Source organism: Cydia amplana, chromosome 15, assembly GCF_948474715.1.
Source record: "Cydia amplana chromosome 15, ilCydAmpl1.1, whole genome shotgun sequence".
In the NCBI taxonomy this organism is placed as follows: Eukaryota; Metazoa; Arthropoda; class Insecta; order Lepidoptera; family Tortricidae; genus Cydia; species Cydia amplana.
In genome coordinates, this window is record NC_086083.1 from 230535 (window position 1) to 251220 (window position 20686).

At 41.4% G+C, this 20686-nt stretch overlaps 1 protein-coding gene across 1 annotated transcript; it reads left to right on the forward strand.

The window, feature by feature from the left end:
• The first annotated feature begins 6881 nt into the window (after positions 1-6881).
• LOC134654753 (protein cereblon-like) lies at positions 6882-19037 on the forward strand. The gene is made up of 10 exons (XM_063510224.1): positions 6882-7029; positions 7621-7823; positions 8203-8390; positions 9024-9164; positions 9865-9972; positions 11544-11668; positions 13618-13760; positions 14801-14903; positions 16874-17015; positions 18911-19037. The coding sequence occupies exons 1-10, from the start codon at positions 7017-7019 to the stop codon at positions 19035-19037; spliced, it is 1293 nt and encodes a 430-aa protein (XP_063366294.1). The 5' UTR covers positions 6882-7016.
• Positions 19038-20686: the final 1649 nt, after the last annotated feature.

Consider the following 20686-nt stretch of genomic DNA (forward strand, 5'->3'; position numbering starts at 1 on the left):
ACTTATGGACACGGGGTTATTAATGAAGGTCGACAAGTATCATCTTGAACAGTTGACCAGGTGGTCACTAAGAAAAGAGGGGAGACGTCAGTCTTTTATAAGATTTTGTAAAGAAACAGAATACACCATAGGTATTGACAGAGTAACATTTGTACGCTATTATGCTTCGGTTCGACCGTATTTATATTTTATCTCCTGTTTTTTTTTGAAACAGTAAACTTTCAAAGCGTTGTAAAAACTTATTGTTAGATTAGGTTTGTTTTTATAACTTTTTTACATTACCGTTCAACACCCTTGCGTATTTGGATACCGTTATTTATTGTGAGTTAAGTACGAGACAATAAGTTTCTTCAAAAGACGTTTCAGGAACTCACTGATAAATAAGTTTGTTCAGAGGTACTGAAAGTTTAGGGATTATTATCCAGACTTCAAGAGTAAATGCGCACTGATCACTGACAAAGGGACTGTGGCTTTACCAAGAGGAATTCCTATGGCAAGAAGGGTTTCTTAATTTTTGATTAGTGAGAGAGGCTTGACTGACGGGGTTAATCTGCAGTGAGCCATGTGCCAGCCAGTCAAAGAATGAGGCGTAGAAGTCGGGCGTGGTCCCGGCGATAGAGGCGAGGCGCATGGTGGTGTCGGTGAGCGTGACGGCGGCCAGCCAGCGACAGAGCCGTCTGCGTCTGACACGTACCTTGGCGTCGAAGAATGAGGCGTGGAAGTCGGGCGTGGTCCCGGCGATAGAGGCGAGGCGCATGGTGGTGTCGGTGAGCGTGACGGTGGCCAGCCAGCGACAGAGCCGTCTGCGTCTGACACGTACCTTGGCGTCGAAGAATGAGGCGTGGAAGTCGGGCGTGGTCCCGGCGATAGAGGCGAGGCGCATGGTGGTGTCGGTGAGCGTGACGGTGGCCAGCCAGCGACAGAGCCGTCTGCGTGTGACACGTACCTTGGCGTCGAAGAATGAGGCGTGGAAGTCGGGCGTGGTCCCGGCGATAGAGGCGAGGCGCATGGTGGTGTCGGTGAGCGTGACGGTGGCCAGCCAGCGACAGAGCCGTCTGCGTGTGACACGTACCTTGGCGTCGAAGAATGAGGCGTGGAAGTCGGGCGTGGTCCCGGCGATAGAGGCGAGGCGCATGGTGGTGTCGGTGAGCGTGACGGTGGCCAGCCAGCGACAGAGCCGTCTGCGTGTGACACGTACCTTGGCGTCGAAGAATGAGGCGTGGAAGTCGGGCGTGGTCCCGGCGATAGAGGCGAGGCGCATGGTGGTGTCGGTGAGCGTGACGGTGGCCAGCCAGCGACAGAGCCGTCTGCGTGTGACACGTACCTTGGCGTCGAAGAATGAGGCGTGGAAGTCGGGCGTGGTCCCGGCGATAGAGGCGAGGCGCATGGTGGTGTCGGTGAGCGTGACGGTGGCCAGCCAGCGACAGAGCCGTCTGCGTGTGACACGTACCTTGGCGTCGAAGAATGAGGCGTGGAAGTCGGGCGTGGTCCCGGCGATAGAGGCGAGGCGCATGGTGGTGTCGGTGAGCGTGACGGTGGCCAGCCAGCGACAGAGCCGTCTGCGTGTGACACGTACCTTGGCGTCGAAGAATGAGGCGTGGAAGTCGGGCGTGGTCCCGGCGATAGAGGCGAGGCGCATGGTGGTGTCGGTGAGCGTGACGGTGGCCAGCCAGCGACAGAGCCGTCTGCGTGTGACACGTACCTTGGCGTCGAAGAATGAAGCGTGGAAGTCGGGCGTGGTCCCGGCGATAGAGGCGAGGCGCATGGTGGTGTCGGTGAGCGTGACGGTGGCCAGCCAGCGACAGAGCCGTCTGCGTCTGACACGTACCTTGGCGTCGAAGAATGAGGCGTGGAAGTCGGGCGTGGTCCCGGCGATAGAGGCCAGGTGCATGGTGGTGTTGGCGGTGTTGGTGAGCGTGACGGTGGCGGCGTGCGCGGCGCCGAGCGCGGCGCGGCCGAGCGCCAGCGCCGGCGGGGTCGCGCGCAGCGCCGCCGGGGGCAGCGCGCGGCCGGACCCCGCGCCCGCGCCCGCCTCCGAACCCCATTCCTGCACAAAATATATCGTCATTATGATTATACTCTGGAAAATAAATTGGTTAATTAGAATAAGAAGTGAAATTTAAAATGTCTATGGGATGTCATATGAAGATTTTAAAACAAAAATTGTTTTTTTTTCGATTGACAATAGTTTACCGCTTTTGTGAATATAAGTACCTAAGTGTGTGTACCTAAGTGGAAAATAAAATAACTAGAAACTGTTCGGAAAGAGAAGAGTCTACTATACTATAACCTTTTTTTGCGAATTAAATCAGAAAATTAGGCTTGATTAGACCTTAACTTTGGGCATGTCTACAGGAGAGGTGTGAAGTCTGTAAATTATTTTTTTAAATTTCCCAGTAGATTTATGCAGATTTCGTCGTGATCTATTATTATAGAGTCCAAGATAAAGTCCAAGTTAAGGACCGTTTATGAATAATATAACGGATGGATCACATTAGTTGCGATACTTGCGATAAGTATGTTAGCTCCAGTGATTCACAAATTGAGCACTTCTAGATAAGTGTCCAAGCCATCCAAGGCTACGAAATATTTAGACAAGTAGATACCTACTAAATCCAGCGTCAAATTTAAGCCTAGTAAATCCGTATCCTTGGGGATTAAGCGTTCTATATAGCAAACAGACAGAAGGGCAGACAGGGATACTTTTGCGACATATATGATATATTAATTAATTTAATAGTACGGGGGAGTACTCCTTTATTTGGATTTTTCGTGTAATTTCGTTAGCCTAATTGCCCTCGAAACAATCGTAATACAACTCATTTCCTTAATGTACTCGTGTTTCGGTTTATTTCCATACGATATTAAAGTGGACGTCGACGGCAACAGATCGAACGATAGGATATGTCCTAGGGTATCATTAATTATTAACATGGTATATCCAGACCAAAATATGTGACACTTCCATAAATGAATGCACCATTTAGGATTTAGGTTAAGATATTTAAAACTGACTTCTGAATTTCATCAATAATAATAATGACGCCATTTTTAAGCAACTTATATATAAGAGTAAGACCAAGAAGCCTGCAGCGATTTCGATAGCCCAGACTGTGCGAGTGTTATTTTAAACGTCTAACTTCTACGAAATCATAAATCATAACGTATAAGTAACGCTTGCACAGTCTGTATTCGCAAAATCGTTGCAGAGTTATCTTGGGTTTACTCTAAGTATCAAATTCCTTTCACACATTGTCACATATTGGCTTTATAATGATTACTGATTACATTAAATGTCTTAATAGTTTTTTACCATCTACTCTACATTCTTACTTAGAATAATGATGCTTTTTATAAGCATTTTTAAATACCATTTGTTACAAAAACTATAAATGGCAGAGCTTTATCTATCTTACATAAATAAAATAAAAATAAAAAGCCTTTTATTTCCTGCTACAAATATGTTATATGGATGTATGTTTGGTTAGTTAGATATTAGTTTTTAATTTATTTGGTTGTTAGTATTTTAGTTACTTAGTCTATAAGCAGGAACCCCTTAGGTGAAGGCCTCTTCCAAAGCTAGCCATTTTTCTCGGTCCTGAGCAGTTTTTTGCCAGTTCGGCCCGGCGATTTTTCTTATGTCTTCGTCCCAGCGTGCAGTTGGTTTTCCTTGTCGGCGTTTGCCATCAGGCCCTTTCCATGCTGTTACTGTTTTTGTCCATCTGCGGTCTTTCAGACGCGCCACGTGTCCAGCCCATCTCCATTTTAACTTTCTTGCTTGAGCAAGAGCATCAATTGTTTTTAATTTTTCTCTTATTGTGCTGTGTCTTATCTTATATATCTTTTTCACATTCAGCATGCTGCGTTCCATTCCTCGCTGGCATGTGATTATTTTATTTTTTGCCTTTTCGGTAAAATTCCATGTTTGGCATGCGTAAATTAAACTTGGTATAAGGCATGTATCCATGACTTTCTTTTTTAATGTAATTGGCAATTCACTTTTGAATATTTCTTTATAATTCCAGTATTTGTTCCATGTACTTTTGACTCTCTTGATCTATCTTACAATTCAGTTAAAATAATTAAATTTAGTTATTTTTCATAACAATTTGAGTGCATAGTGCATACAAGGAAACAAGTACAGAAAATAGGCCACTTTCCGTTTTTTCCTCCCATTTTCCTGTGAGCCCATAAGAGGAAAAGTACGTAAAATCTATTGTCAACTGATGGGCAGCCAATGTCATAATTATGGGAAACAAAAGAATACTACCTGCTGTTAAACAACTTTTAATCACAGATCACTTCAACTGTAAGATGGAGTAATTAGTCATTGATTGCTTTCATACGTACAGTAGAGGTCAAGGATATGTTTACACTTTCGCACCTTACTCCTTTGTAATAAGGCGAAAAATTTAAGCATTTGACGTCGACTATACCCCGTCTAAATTCAGTTGCCTATTCATTTATGACCTGACAACAGTGACAACCTATGTAGGCCAAGGCGGTTGCTCAAGACAGGAAGGCGTGGAAGGATCTTGTGGAGGCCCTATGCACCTCCGGGGTGCCCTAGGACAGACAACAACAACAACAACCTATGTATGGGTGTTCTTAGGTTTTTGTCACATAGTCAATACCCGCTAGCGCCCTAGCACCCTGCATGCAATTTCTTGTAGGAACATATTCCACTAAATTAATTGCAAAAATGTTTTTAAATGGGTTACATGTCACATAGTATGGGTAAGTTCCTTTAGTAATCATAAAGCCATAACTTTGCTTAGTTTAGGATTAGATTGATCTGAGCAAGATTATCCTCAAGTATTTGAAAATATTATTTAGGAACATAATTATGTAGTTACCTGAAATGTGATGCCCTCCACCAGCGAGTCGTGGACTGTGACTCCTGTAAACAATTGACACATTTATCAACATTCTATAAACTCAATCATTTCAAATAAAATAAAATAAATCCTCAAAGGTTAAATGGAAGAGATCCCTTAGTTAGAGGGATAAGTATTTAGTTAACTCTTTAACTCATCAAGTGGCAGGAACCGGCTTCCGGACAATTTAAGTCATTTAAATCTGAAATTCGATTAATTGAAATAAAATCGAAATTCTAGCAACTCAAATATGACATATGACACTTGAAAGGTTAACAATGTTTTTCATACAAGCGAATTTGAATCAATGGGGTTAGAAAATATAATAGAATAAAGTGACCGAGTTTCTTTAAATAAGATTTTTTAATCTTCTTATTCAGGGTCAGCTCTCCTAATCAATTCTCTCCAGTTATATCTGTTACGGGTTGTCGTCGAATATTGAATTTAATACTCTTAAAAAATCTCTTTGATTACATGAGAATATTCTGAGATGACATTTTTAATCCTTCTCCAGCCATCATTGAGTAATTTCTTAATTATACAAAAATACCTATAGTCTCTAAATAAGGAGTACTACTTTAGTTAAAATAATACTATACACGATAAATATTTTTATAAAATTACCTATAACAATACGAAATGGCACCATGCTTGCTAAACATAAAAATGGAATTAGTGTTTTATTGAAACAACTGTTGTAGGTATATTATTGTATACACAGCTGGATTTAAGTTCTAGATATGTATATTAGCAACGGTGGCGGGTTGATCGTAAAGTTGGCAGGCAGGTGGTGCGTGCAGTGAGCGCCGGCAGCGGCGGTCGCGGCGGCACGGCGCGCACCGGGCCCCCGCGACCAGCGGTGTCACGCTGCGCTTCCTCTCTCCTAGCCGAGACCAAAATACTATAAAATGCAACAAAAACGACAAACATGCCCGCCTCGGCCCCGATCCAAAATAAATCACGCCGCGCGCCACCTTCTATGCCCGATATCACAATTGTAGTTTCACTTCACGCGCTACTTTTGGCAAACATGGTGTTTTTCCACATGGTGACTTCCAGGGTCGCCGGTCGGTCCAGATACCCCGAGATTTGAGCCGAAAGGAAATAATAAAATCGATTTTACCATGGCTCTTTCCCTGGGCTGTCAGTTTGCTGTTGAGCGATAAATCTAATAAAGTCAATACGAAAACGTAACACCACATCAACTTCCGATACATTTTGATGTTATTGTTCGTAATCAAACACTGTTTATTCACATCTCTCAATTTCTATCCGAAATTTTATCAAATTGTAGTCTCGAGTTCCCACTTTCAACACGCGAGTCGCGACTTGTGAATGCGAGTGTGAGAGTAGTACGGTACGGACACAGAGTACGTCGGTGATCGTATGACATTACATTATGCACACATAGAAAATATTTTTACACACAAATTTATTATATAAACTTTATAAACATAACTGTGTGGGTAGAAATGGTTTATAAAGTATCCTATAGTTAACCACAATATTTAAGCCATATCAAACAATATACAATTTTTAAATTATTTCAAAATGTTTTTATTAATCATTAGTTGATAAATTCACTTTATTTGGCTAGAAGTCTCGGTGGAGGACAAAATATAGATGGTCAAACCAATTTGTCAGTAAATAGGAACAAAAAAACTATACTCATCCTTTTCTTTTCCTGTTTAAAATAAGACAGTCCTTTGACACACTATTACCTTCTATGCTTTAAGGCTCCTCTACACGATGGACCAGCGCCGGCCACTCCAAGGGACGCAGCCATACGGCAGAATGAGATAGCAATATCACTTGCTCCCTAATAAATGCGTCCCTTGGAGTGGCCGGCGCTGGCCCATCGTGTAGAGGAGCCATCAGAATGACAATAGAATGACAGTTGTGTGACAGCTGTCGTATCACAGCTCACAGCTGCATTTGTAAACATATCTATTATCTAAACACTGGAGCTTTGATTGCTTTCCTGTGATGCGACTATTGTATTGTATTGTGTATTAATACTCGAAAAGAATTCTATCAATTCATATATTTCAGTAGTAGATTTGTGTGTGCTGTAAGTTTTTTATAAGTTATTAGAAAGCCTTCAATATATCGCTCCTAAGAGAACTACTCCGTAGACTCATGGAAGAGAATGGTAGGTTTCCGATTTTGATAGTCATTTTTTGCTTTGTCTTATAGACTACATTTGCATGTAAAATTATATCTGAATATTATAAATAATTAGAAATATATGAAATTAAAGGCGATTTGTTTAAGTACTTATAAAAAAATAAATGGAGTAAAAAGTGTATTTAAATATACTTTTTTTTATCCACCATCTTTTGAGTTATTTTTACTCAGAATCACGAGGTCTATCGTTTTAAAAAGGAAAAAAAGTGTCAGAAAAGAATTAGTATTGTGACGCATTTTCACATACATTTTGTATGGACCGTCACCAAACTAGCTGACACCTAAAGTTTGTATGAAATGAAAGACTGGGGATAATTTTTTATCATGCAAATCAATAGCTTTTGACGATGCCTGTAGCTGATTGTAAGTTTGTGTTTACCTGACGAAGCCTGCGTTGCGGATATAAAAGTATGGTCTCTGAATAAATATTTTATAATAGAAAAAAAAAAAATCAATAGCTTGTGATTTTGTGTCGAAATAGCCCCGAAATTACAAAAAGCTTGCTCTTACGTTCCAAGTTGTATCTTTTTAAAAGTTGTATGTGTTGTGGCAACAGCGGCAGACAGTGACAGTGACCACCATGAGTCTGAATCAGAGGAGATGGCCCTAGTGGGTGTAGAAGATGGTGAAGCCGGGATGGTAGTGATGGCTGTGGGGGATGGTGGTGCTATGGAGGATGGGGGGGGCATGGAGCCCGACGGGGGAGGTGATAACGAGGAAGTTCAGGAGTTTGACATCAGCCTGCCAGCAACACACTCGGTATGATATACTTGAGCACACCAATATTTTTATATGATATTAAGACTTGATAAAATCTTATTAATAAAAAAACAAAATAAAAAAATGCCATTTGTTCTGTAATTAAACCATTGCATTTTTCAACAATATTCTTCAAATGTTGTCAGGCTTTGCAGGATATTTTGAAATACAACCTTTAGTTACGAGATGTAACAAATATGAGTCCTCAAAGTAAATATAATGCCAAAAAATACAACAAGTTGTGACACGTTGTTGATCAGATTCTGCTATCTAGACAGCGGCAGCATGTCCAGCCAAGCAAGGTTTAGCCAAGAGATTTGAGCACCCTCCTTAATTATGAAACTTTTATAAAATTTGCAATTTTTATCCTGGTGGCCAGTATCTGGGTACAGACTTGGAGCAGCTGGGCGGGCGGCGCGTGCTCGAGGCGGGCTGGAGGGGCCACGTGCCTGGCATGGCACATCACGGAACCGTGTTCCCTGGTGAAACAGTTCCGATGCTGCTGTCGCCTGAGCCCCTCCGGGATGTGATTCTTCAGGAGCGGATGTTCTGTCTGCTCTGTCCAGAGTAAGCTACAGCTCTTTGAGACCAGACTTTTGACTACAATTTCTAGGTCAGTCGTAACTTTTAACTGACCTGGGAATTGCAGAAAAATACTTGTAGGTTTTTTTTACAAGCTTATTTGCAAAAGTGAAATTATATATTACATCACAGGAAGGAAGGTGTCTTTCTAGACTCGGTAGTCCAACTTTTAACATTTATAATTTTCATTCGAAAGTCATAATCTCGGACGCAAGGCAGTACAGTGAAGTGTAAAAATATGGGTGTAGACAACTTACTCAAAAATATGTTCCATAGTCCTTAATTCGCTGACATAAGAGCTATGGGACATATTTTTGAGACGATTCGTGCACCCATAATTAATATAATTATACACTCGAGTTTACCAAGGCATTTCTTTTATTTTTAAATTCCTTAATTATTTTAATTCCAGTACAAGCATAAGATAAAATAAAATATTATATCACAACCATAGATTAGTATATGTTAAATCACAACTACCTATATGTACATATATCTAAACGTAATAAATAGTATTTGCCGGGCAAATAGGTATGTACTCGTTTTCCAAACGTTCAGTATGCGTAATGGGGTTCCAAACATCCTCACGTGTTGAGTAAAATAGTGTGATCGTTGCAGCGAGTCCGGCACGGAGGTGTCGGGGCTGGGCGTGCTGTGCGAGGTGCTGGCCGGGGCCGCGGCGGCGGGCGTGGTGGCGCGCGCCGCGCACCGCGTGCGGCTGCGGCGCCCGCGCGCCCGCAGCGGCCACGCCTTCAGGAAGTAGGTGACGAGTACGAGTAGCGAGTTGAATTTTATAACAAAATCTAGTAAAATAGCAAACGAGCAATTTATCACAATAATGTGGATATTAAAATAAAATATTGAAAAATTACAAAATTACAGGACCTGAAAGTATCAAAATTTAAGTTTTTTTTAACTTCCAAGAACGATAAAAGTAAGGGTACCATTCGATTCCTTATATTTCATCCAAAAAAATATTGTATGGCAACTATATACATAAACACAATATTTCACCGACAAAAACGCAATTTTCTTGTTTTGTCCATACTACAAGATGGGCGATGACGTCACGGCCTCTGGCCGTTTTGTATAGGGCGTTTCGCGAGTGAAGTGCGACTGTCGGACTTTGACTACAATTTCTGACTTTTGTGTTACTTTAATGCAATGGGTCCCATATAGACATTTGATCCTAAAACAAACCCGATCAATTGATACCATAAAAAAAATTAGTCATGTAGCCTATTGGTGTGGGCCGCATGTACTCGCAGGTGCTTGTAGCGACGCGACGAAATCTCGGAGTGAGCCACGCACGCCCGGCCGCGGCGGCCGGCGTTGTAGTGTTGCGCGGGTTTATCATAGTATGCGGCTGAAGCAGCATTTATTGTAGTATTCCACTTCGAACTCACGAGATTTAGATTTTGCTAATGAACAGCGGAATTGAGTATCTTGTTTCGGTCAGTATGCAGATGTTGGAAGTGGAGGTGCTCCCGGAGCTGGCGCCGGGCGACCCGCTGCGGCTCGCGCGGCTCGCCTCGCTCGACCCGCTGAGGCGGCCGCAGGATACCAGGTCACTACTATATACATACCTACAGTACCTACTCAGTACACCGTACCTTTGAAGGAATTATTACCTTTGCAGGTAAAACATTCCAGCATTCGCAATAATTCGCATACCAGAATCGAGGAATTTGATTGATCACATTTAAATAAATAAAATAAATAAATAAAAAGTCATTTATTGTCGCAAAACACAGTAACAAAATAAAACAAAAGGAAAAAGAAAAAAGAAACATTTGTTTAACCTCCACTCTCAAAAACCACCATTTTTAGGGTTCCGTAGCCAAATGGCAAAAAACGGAACCCTTATAGATTCGTCATGTCTGTCTGTTTGTCTGTCTGTCTGTCTGTCTGTCCGTCTGTCCGTCTGTCTGTCCGTCCGTATGTCACAGCCACTTTTCTCCGAAACTATAAGAACTATACTATTGAAACTTGGTAAGTAGATGTATTCTGTGAACCGCATTAAGATTTTCACACAAAAATAGAAAAAAACAATAAATTTTTGGGGTTCCCCATACTTCGAACTGAAACTCAAAAATTTTTTTTTCATCAAACCCATACGTGTGGGGTATCTATGGATAGGTCTTCAAAAATGATATTGAGGTTCCTAATATTATTTTTTTCTAACCTGAATAGTTTGCGCGAGAGACACTTCCAAAGTGGTAAAATGTGTGTCCCCCCCCTGTAACTTCTAAAATAAGAGAATGATAAAACTAAAAAAATATATGATGTACATTACCATGTAAACTTCCACCGAAAATTGGTTTGAACGAGATCTAGTAAGTAGTTTTTTTATACGTCATAAATCGCCTAAATACGGAACCCTTCATGGGCGAGTCCGACTCGCACTTGGCCGCTTTTACTTATTAGATCTACTGAACCTTATAACATCAGTTCAGTTTAAAATGTAATAAAATAAAACAGTTGTAGGACATTTATTGTCATTATTATTTATTATTATTAGCGACTCATCTCATTCAACACGGCATTATTATCAAAAAGTGTTTTTGGAATGGCATCAAGGATTTTTAATATTTTACCAAATAGCATTTTAAATGAAGACAACATAATACTCTTTAAGAGACGTCTGTTTGCATTTTTATCAAACAAAGCGTATTACTCCATTGACGAATATAAAAGAGACAATAATATAATTTAATTTAATTTAATGCAATAATTATTTAATGTATAGAATAAGGTAAGATTTATGCATGCAGTTCATTGTTAAACTTCCCAAGCAATTAAATTTGTATACCTAATGCTGGTAAGACATAGTGATACTAAGTAATTAATTGTAACACCTATGTACCTATGTTTAACAAATAAAAATATTGATTGATTGATTGATTGATTGACTAGTCGGTACATCCCTAATACATACATGTAAATAGCAAAAAAAGTACATAATTATTGAATTATAATTTAGTCATGCAAATAATATAAATTTAAAATATGTCAAGTGATTTAAAATATGCAACGGAGGAACTAGATGAACTTGTGTAAGATTGTAGCACACCTACCTAATAGTAGTCCCTGTTTGACCTGTTGCGACTGTATGTGCACACGCACACACGCACACAGGCAGCAGCGAGTCGTGCGGCGCATGGACGCCGCCACGTCGCCGTGGCCGGCGTTCGTGTGGCAAATCTTCGACTACCGCCGGCTGCGCGCGCGCCTCAGCGACCACTTTGCCACGCTCAGCCTTGGTATGTATTATTATTCTACGTCGACCCAACCAGGGATGTTGCGAACATCCGCATCCGCAACCGCGGAACTTCCGCATTATTTTCAACATCCGCATCCGCATAAAATCGATGCGGAACTTATGCGGATGCGGATGTCGAACAAGTCGGTACAGGAACGTCTTAGCGGCGGCGTAAGTGCTAGGTAATTTCGTAATTACCTATAACGAAATCGTCTAGATCCAGAAAAGTCGGCCAAGTTACATTTTATTAAATATAACGCACCTATATTCTTGTTCAAATACTAAACGTTTCGTTTTTTTTTAAAAAAAAATACTAAAAATTTAATATTTGACGTTTTCTAAGTACCTAATCTTGACATCCGCATCCGCATCCGCATCCGCGGATGTGAGCCTTTAAAAATCCGCATCCGCGGATGTCAAAAAATCGGCATCCTCAACATCCCTGGACCCAACGTCCGTAAAAGTCCAAAATTTGCCGATACGCACTGATTTAGATCCCGCGTTACCGCTAATTCCGGGGTTTACCGGTAAATCCTAAATGGTTTTAACGTATGTACTTCAAGCCTTTATTGTAACATTTTAAATATAGAATATATTTTATTAAATGGGGCACTGAGGGCAGCCACCAGATCCCATGCTTCCATAACTTTTTAAAAAACGATGATTAATTGCCAGGTACAAATTTAAAATGTATGGAAATCATTTATTTTTTATTTGTAGCCTTTATAGTGGCATAATGATGATGATGAGTATGGGTGGCCCAACCTAGACGAGTTTAGACCTAAGAAGCTTTGAATCCTGGCATGACACACACTTTTTTGTCAGCATTGACCATTTTGCCTCTGACTGTGTGTGTACATTTTCCCAAAATGTTTTGGAATGTACAACTTAAGCTCTTTCAAATGATACCCCACTTGACCTATTAACTAGACTTTGTAATTTGCCTGGCGCCCGGCACCGGAGTCATACCTGAAACGTTATCTAAATAAATATAATTACGAGTACATATATTGCAAATATAGAAGGTAGCATCCTACAGAAGTGGTCTACGCATGCCTCCGTGAGGGACAAAACATACGCAATGCGACGCTATGATTGGTCGAATTTATTTGTTGCCCACCATAATCCATACTAATTTATGGTGGGGAATTAAAAAAAATGTGAAACTGTGACAAGGACAAACAAATAGCGCTTTCGCTGCTACTCCTACTGAAAGATACATTAAGACTATCTCGTTCTGTCAGTTATCCCCACCACTCATGCCGGCATTAAGCCATATTGCTCCGCCTCATCTCCGACGACTACAGGCTCTGAAGAGAGAATCCGAGAAGATCGTTAAAAATCCCACGCTGCCAGTCTATGACGATTTCTGCCATCCACCTCCCCAGCGACTAAAATCTCGAAATCCACCCTGTTCTGCAGCGCAGACTCTGAACACCTTCAATATCTCAGATCGGTGGAAAGCGGAGTGGTCTTCTGCTACAACAGGGCTGACCACCCGGTTAACCGACCCGACAAAAAAACCAAAAGGGTTTAACCTCCCTCGCAAACTTTGGTGTCGCCTAAATAGGCTAAGAACCGGGCATGGCCGCTGTAATTCGCTGACATACAAATGGGGTTGGAAAGATTCTCCACTCTGCGAGTGCGGTCAGGAAGAGCAGACCACAGATCATATATTCCAACGCTGTCCCCTTCACTCGTATTCTGGACCAGCTGAAGATTTGGACTCAGTCCCGCCTGAGTTGGTTACCTGGCTTAGCGACCTCAAAGCTATACTCTGATAGTCCTTCTTTATGCATGCCATACGATTAAATAAAAAATAAAACCACTCATGCCCAATCCAGTTTAACCCCTGGAGCGCCCCAGAATTACCGTAGTATGGAACTCCTATACTAGTTACTAGCACACGTGTCTTGTTAGGGCGCTCCACGGGTTAATTAATGATTGCAGAGGACAAGATGCCGCTGGACGCCGTGTCGCTGTCGTTCTGGGTGGCGTCCAACCTGACGCTGTCGGCGCGCGATCGCAACGCGTTGTTCGCCGTCGACAACGCGCTACTCCGGTTAAGCCTCGCCCTACGCTTCATAGACAAGGTACAATACAATACTTACTCTCTATCACACAGTTATACAACATGACGTCACCCGCTACCGCCTGTGTTCGCTGTTAACCACGCTCTAGGCTGAGCCGGTAGGCCCTACGCTGCATAGACGAGGTGCAATACAATACATTATGTCACACACATGGTCTAATAAAACATGGTCTTCTCTTCCCAGAGTGTCACTTGCCTACGTCACAATAACATTGCCACTTTATTTCAACATAACATGTTACATGGGTACATTATATCTATGATTAATAAGTTAAAATATTTCTTTATAATTTTCATTTATATGTATTTTATCTTAAATTTTACAATAACACGTCATTTTTAATTATTCGTTAGCAATATCTTCCGATTCACGACAGAAATTTCAGACGTTCGGGTAATTCTGTTTACACTACTGGCAACACAGGATAGCGCTGTCACATTTGACAATCCGCCATTTTGTCCCTGACCGTCATCCTTGTCGAACGCGTGTTAATTGTTATTTTCTTCTCGCTCAGTGTCAGCAGTCGCAGTGTTTTCCAAACTTTTCACGTCGTAAGCTTGGTAATTAATGTTTTGTTACGAAAATGGTTGGCTGCTCTATTCGGAACTGTAAGAGTAGGAGTGAAAAGTGCAGTATAGATTTGTTTTATTTTACTATGTTTCTACATGAATAACTTAAAATTAATGCCGTTAAAATAATTTTCACCGTTGGTTAAAATCTCCCACATTTTAAAGTTTGAGAACTTGTAAACAGCATGATGACGTAGGCAAGTGACAGTTAGGTCATTCGTGAATCTCGGAAGAAAGTACCAGGCGGAGTATATTATTATACCATGGTCACACAGTTCAATACAAACTGACGCTACCCGCTACCGCCTGTGTTAGTCGTCGGCACCGTTATACTCCGGGCGAGTCTCGGCCTACGCTGCATAGACAATGTACTGGAAAACTTTTCTAAATATAAATTGCTTTATTTACATGTTTTCACATTGATAGTGTCGGTAGTGAATCCAATTCGTAGAGCATTAACTTTTGTTTCAGTCGAAGGCTTTGTGCTGCGGCACGTGCGGCGCGGAGCTGTCGCGCCGCACGCACATGTTCGCCATGTCCAGCGACGGCGTGCACGCCAACTATACTAATTATGGTCAGTAGTTACTAGTTAGCTAGCCTTAAGAGCCAACAGGAGTGGTCATTTCTCCATACAAACGTACTCGACTGTTTCCTCCGTGGGTTTTGAAGCTAGAGCAATGATTTTTTCAACACAGATTAATATTGTCAATATCTGTGTCGGACCGTTTTGCTTTTTTTGATATTTTTGTTTTTTAAGGCGCTAGAGCCCTTCAAAAATGGCCAAAATGGCCTAATTGATTATGCCGCAATGAGAGGCGCGCTATTCAAAACTTATATCAATTAGCCAAAAAAGCAAAACGGTCCGACACAGATAATGTCATAATCATTTAGATTTCCAAATTTGGTTACGATTGGTTAAGTTTTGGAAGAGGAAACAGTCGAGTACGAAACCTCGATTTTTGAGATTTTTACGCAGGATTTTTCGCCTTGTCCTTATCGCACTAGTTTTAGGAGCCGCTTCCGTTAGCGAGACGGGTATATTTACCTAAAATATTTAAATCTCAGCTCCTGTTGGCTCTTAACTATTAGCTATACTCGTATACAGGGTGGATTTTCTTTTTGGGTCAGTGAGGGCAGCTACCAGATCCCGTGCTGCTACGAGAAAACGGTCTAAGAAGACCTTCCCTCGATTTCAAATGAATGAAGATTGGCTTTTACAGATTTTGGAAAAAACATACAGGGTGCGAGAAAAAGGTCATTTTTGACAAACTTTTTTTTTGATGCCAATCGATCCCATTCCTATTAAGGATCAAAAGCTTGTATGGAACCAAAAAAAAAATTCCGGCTAGAAAAGCCACTAATCGAGGAAAACTTTTCCCATACAATTTGTATGAAAATGAAAACTTTTATTTTTCACATGCTGTTTTTGTATGCCAATCGATTCCATTCCTATCCAGTATCAATAGTTTCCTAGGGGTCAACTTACGGTAATGTACTAAAAAGCCACAAATTAATAAAAACTTTTTCCATACATTTACTATGGGGAAAATGTGAAATGTTATTCTCAATTTTCTATCTCGCCCATCAGTCCTACAGCAATGTCTTCATACAGTATTATGGTCCTTAAATGTAACAGGACTGATTGGCCAGATAGAAAAATGTGAATTAAATTTCACATGTTCTCCATAGTAAATGTATGGAAAAAGTTTTCTTTAATTTGTGGCTTTTTAGTACATTACCGTAAGTTGACCCCAAAGAAACTATTGATACTGGATAGGAATGGAATCGATTGGCATACAAAAATAGCATGTGAAAAATAAAAGTTTTCATTTTCATACAAATTGTATGGGAAAAGTTTTCCTCGATTTGTGGCTTTTCTAGCCGGAAATTTTTTTTTGGTTCCATACAAGCTTTTGATCCTTAACAGGAATGGGATCGATTGGCATCAAAAAAAAAGTTTGTCAAAAATGACCTTTTTCTCGCACCCTGTATGTTTTTTCCAAAATCTGTAAAAGCCAATCTTCATTAATTTGAAATCGAGGGAAGGTCTTCTTAGACCGTTCTCTCGTAGCAGCACGGGATCTGGTAGCTGCCCTCACTGACCCAAAAAGAAAATCCACCCTGTATACACCACCAGCTAACAACGATTCGGTGAAGTGTGCTCTCATTTCACGGGTGCCAGATGGAACATAACGCTACTATTTACCATAAGAGCCGTTACGCACTGTCGAGTTGTCGACCGGTGACATTATTGTGCCTCTTTGTAATACATGTTGTCTAAAAGCTCCCATTGTCAATATTGTCATGTTTGAGATTTAAATATTAAATCGCTCACACGCTAATAAAAACGACTAATCGCTCAAGCTGTTTTAATCTGTTCCGAGGAACACTGAAATTCACAACTAGAGCTCAACGACGACATGTGTCACTTACGAGACTCGATGAGTCTCCGACCGAAATATATCGAACAATAATCGACTACAATGACGTGAGTGCCACGTTTTTTAAGTTTTATAAGTAGTGTATATGTATGTGTGGTCGCAGGCGGCTTCATGCACGACGTGGTGACGGTCCGCACGGCGCACGACACGCTGCTGGGCCCGCCGAGCGCCGAGTACTCGTGGTTCCCCGGCTACACGTGGCGCGTGGCGCAGTGCGGCGCGTGCGGCACGCACGTGGGCTGGAGGTACGTGGTGACGGTCCGCACGTGCACGACACGCTGCTGGGCCCGCCGAGCGCCGAGTACTCGTGGTTCCCCGGCTACACGTGGCGCGTGGCGCAGTGCGGCGCGTGCGGCACGCACGTGGGCTGGAGGTACGTGGTGACGGTCCGCACGTGCACGACACGCTGCTGGGCCCGCCGAGCGCCGAGTACTCGTGGTTCCCCGGCTACACGTGGCGCGTGGCGCAGTGCGGCGCGTGCGGCACGCACGTGGGCTGGAGGTACGCTCCACCAATAACGATCGCCACGCCGGTTCGCTTGTTCAGACGGGAAAAAATTAAGCTCATAACCGATTAAATATGAGGGGGAATTGGGGAAAAGTCCCTGCCTGCCTCCCTGGTTGTATATTATATTCTGAGACAGTAATACCCAATTATTCACACGAGCGCAAATAAAAGCTATTGTACACTAACCTCCCCATTGATTGTAGTCACCTGCAATTACATGTTACACAATGAAGGCCGCAAAAATATCTGACACGATCTTATTTGTAGAGCCATAAGAGCGTGCTACATATTTTTGCGGCCTTCGAATAGTAACAAAAACATATTGCAGCCAGCCTATTATGGATAGCTTTATCCATCTTTATCCACGTGATAAAATAACTGTCACTGTTTAACACCGTGGGAAAGAAAGTGACGGACACCGTTTTATCACGCTGTCACGTAGACAAGAACGACCATCATATCCGTACAGGTGACTGTATTTAAATGTATTATGACACCGTAAGATTGTGAACCCGTTAGTTTATAATCTCCCTGTCATCAGTTTATAATGTAACTAGCGAGGTTATAAACTAACGGGTTCACAATCTTACGGTGTCATATACAGGGTGGATTTTCTTTTTGGGTCAGTGAGGGCAGCTACCAGATCCCGTGCTGCTACGAGAAAACGGTCTTAGAAGACCTTCCCTCGATTTCAAATTAATGAAGATTGGCTTTTACAGATTTTGTAAAAAACATACAGGATGCGAAAAAAAGGTAATTTTTGACAAACTTTTTTTTTGATGCAAATCGATCCCATTCCTGTTGAGGATCAAAAGCTTGTATAGAACAAAAAAAAAATTCCGGATAGAAAAGCCACAAATCGAGGAAAACTTTTCCCATACAATTTGTATGAAAATGAAAACTCTTATTTTTCACATGCTGTTTGTATGCCAATCGATTCCATTCCTATCCAGTATCAATAGTTCCTTTGGGGTCAACTTACGGTAATGTACTAAAAAGCCACAAATTAAAGAAAACTTTTTCCATACATTTACTATGGAGAAAATGTGAAATTTAATTCACAGTTTTCTATCTGGCCAATCAATCCTGTTACATTTAAGAACCATAATACTGTATGAAGACATTGCTGTAGGACTGATGGGCGAGGTAGGAAATTGTGAATAAAATTTCACATTTTCTCCATAGTAAATGTATGGAGTAAGTTTTTATTAATTTGTGGCTTTTTAGTACATTAGCGTAAGTTGACCCCTAGGAAACAATTGATACTCGATAGGAATGGAATCGATTGGCATACAAAAATAGCATGTGAAAAATAAAAGTTTTCATTTTCATTTGTATGGCAAAAGTTTTCCTCGATTTGTGGCTTTTCTAGCCGGAAATTTGTTTTTGCTTCCATACAAGCTTTTGATCCTCAATAGGAATGGGATCGATTGGCATAAAAAAAAGGTTTGTCAAAAATTGCCTTTTTCTCGCAACCTGTATGTTTTTTTCAAAATCTGTAAAAGCCAATCTTCATTAATTTGAAATCGAGGGAAGGTCTTCTAAGACCGTTTTCTCGTAGCAGCACGGGATCTGGTAGCTGCCCTCACTGACCCAAAAAGAAAATCCACCCTGTATACATATTGAATGGCAGGTTCGACGCGATGAAGCGCAAGCTCCGGCCGGCGCAGTTCTTCGCGCTGTGTCGCAACGTGGTGATGCCGCGCGCCGAGCGGGACCGCGCCGACGCCGACGCCGACGACGACGCCGACGCCGTTTAACGCCGACCACCTCCCAACCACTGGCTAAACCTTTTGTAGGGATCCGTACCTCAAAAGGAAAAAACCGGGCAAGTGCGAGCCGGACTCGCGCACGGAGGGTTCCGCACCGTCAACAAAAAATAGAGCAAAACGAGCAAAAAAACGGTCACCCATCCAAGTACTGACCCCGCCCGACGTTGCTTAACTTCGGTCAAAAATCACGTTTGTTGTATGGGAGCCCCAATTAAATCTTTATTTTATTCTGTTTTTAGTATTTGTTGTTATAGCGGCAACAGAAATACAACATCTGTGAAAATTTCAACTGTCTAGCTATCACGGTTCGTGAGATACAGCCTGGTGACAGACGGACGGACAGCGGAGTCTTAGTAATAGGGTCCCGTTTTTACCCTTTGGGTACGGAACCCTAAAAAACGGAACCTTTATAGAATCATTCGTGCGTGTATCCCACCATCCCCCCTTTATCTCCGAAACTATTAGGTCTAAAACTTTGAAAAAAATACCTACACAAAATAGTTATTTACCTATAGATGACAGGAAAACCTATTAGAAATCAAGCGTGTATCTTTATCTTATCTTTTATTGTAGAAAGTGTAGTATAAGAGAACCCCGTACTCGTACCTATAATTTGACAGCTGTGTTCATTGATTATTCGGTAACTCCGATTGTCAAAAGATATGTTTGATAATTCAAATACCGTAAATTATAAATTGTTCATCTAGTTGAACTGTCAAACTAGGGGGATTTTATACTTTTTGGTTTAGGTAATGACTGACTGGAGGTAACTTTGAAACGGTAAAATAGTATTATTTAGCATTCTGTCCATTGCGAGTAGTTTGCAAATAAAGGTGCATTGGGATGACTTCGAAATCGGGCTAATTTTGAAAATGGCAATTACATATGTAGATACTATACAAACACTTTACGAGTTTCCAGCAAGCTCGGCCGAGTTTCACCTTCCCATACAAACCGAGTATCGTTATCATTTTAAAACTACGTGTTGGATTGTAATCAGGGGCGTATTTACCCTAGGGCCAAGGGGGCCATGGCCCCGGGCGGCAGGCCTCGGGGGGGCGGCGAAGCCGCCCCCTCGCGGCTTTTTCTGGGCGCCTTTTATAATCAAACTTAGCTATATTTTTTATTATATTTTATATTAATTGACATTTAAATTAATAAACAAACGAACGCTTCAAACCCCACCAATTGCTTAAAATATCTACCAACAAGTACCTAAATTAAGCAACATTTTCGTTCAAGAAGTATTAGTATGGTATTAGTATGGTCGAAATTCTTAAAAGTAAAATAATTAATTTTGCGTGATGATCTGTGTATTTTTTGAGTTCATTATTTTAATTTTTTTATTATTTTTTTATTTGATACACTAGCAGCTCTTGGAGCTGATGCGTGTATATCGAAGCACTTGTATTTTATTTTATTTTGCACTTTTTAAAGTTCTAAAATGTGTATCCAGTCTATTTTTGAAAGTGTTGACCGATGGTGCGCTAACAACAGTTTCTGGTAGAGAGTTCCACACATTTACCACACGATTCGGTAAGAAGTGTTTTCTAGGATTACTAGCACACGGAGGTTTGACAAGTTTTTTGGAGTGTCCTCTTAACTTTCTTCATTCTGGCTTGATGTGTATAGGTCTA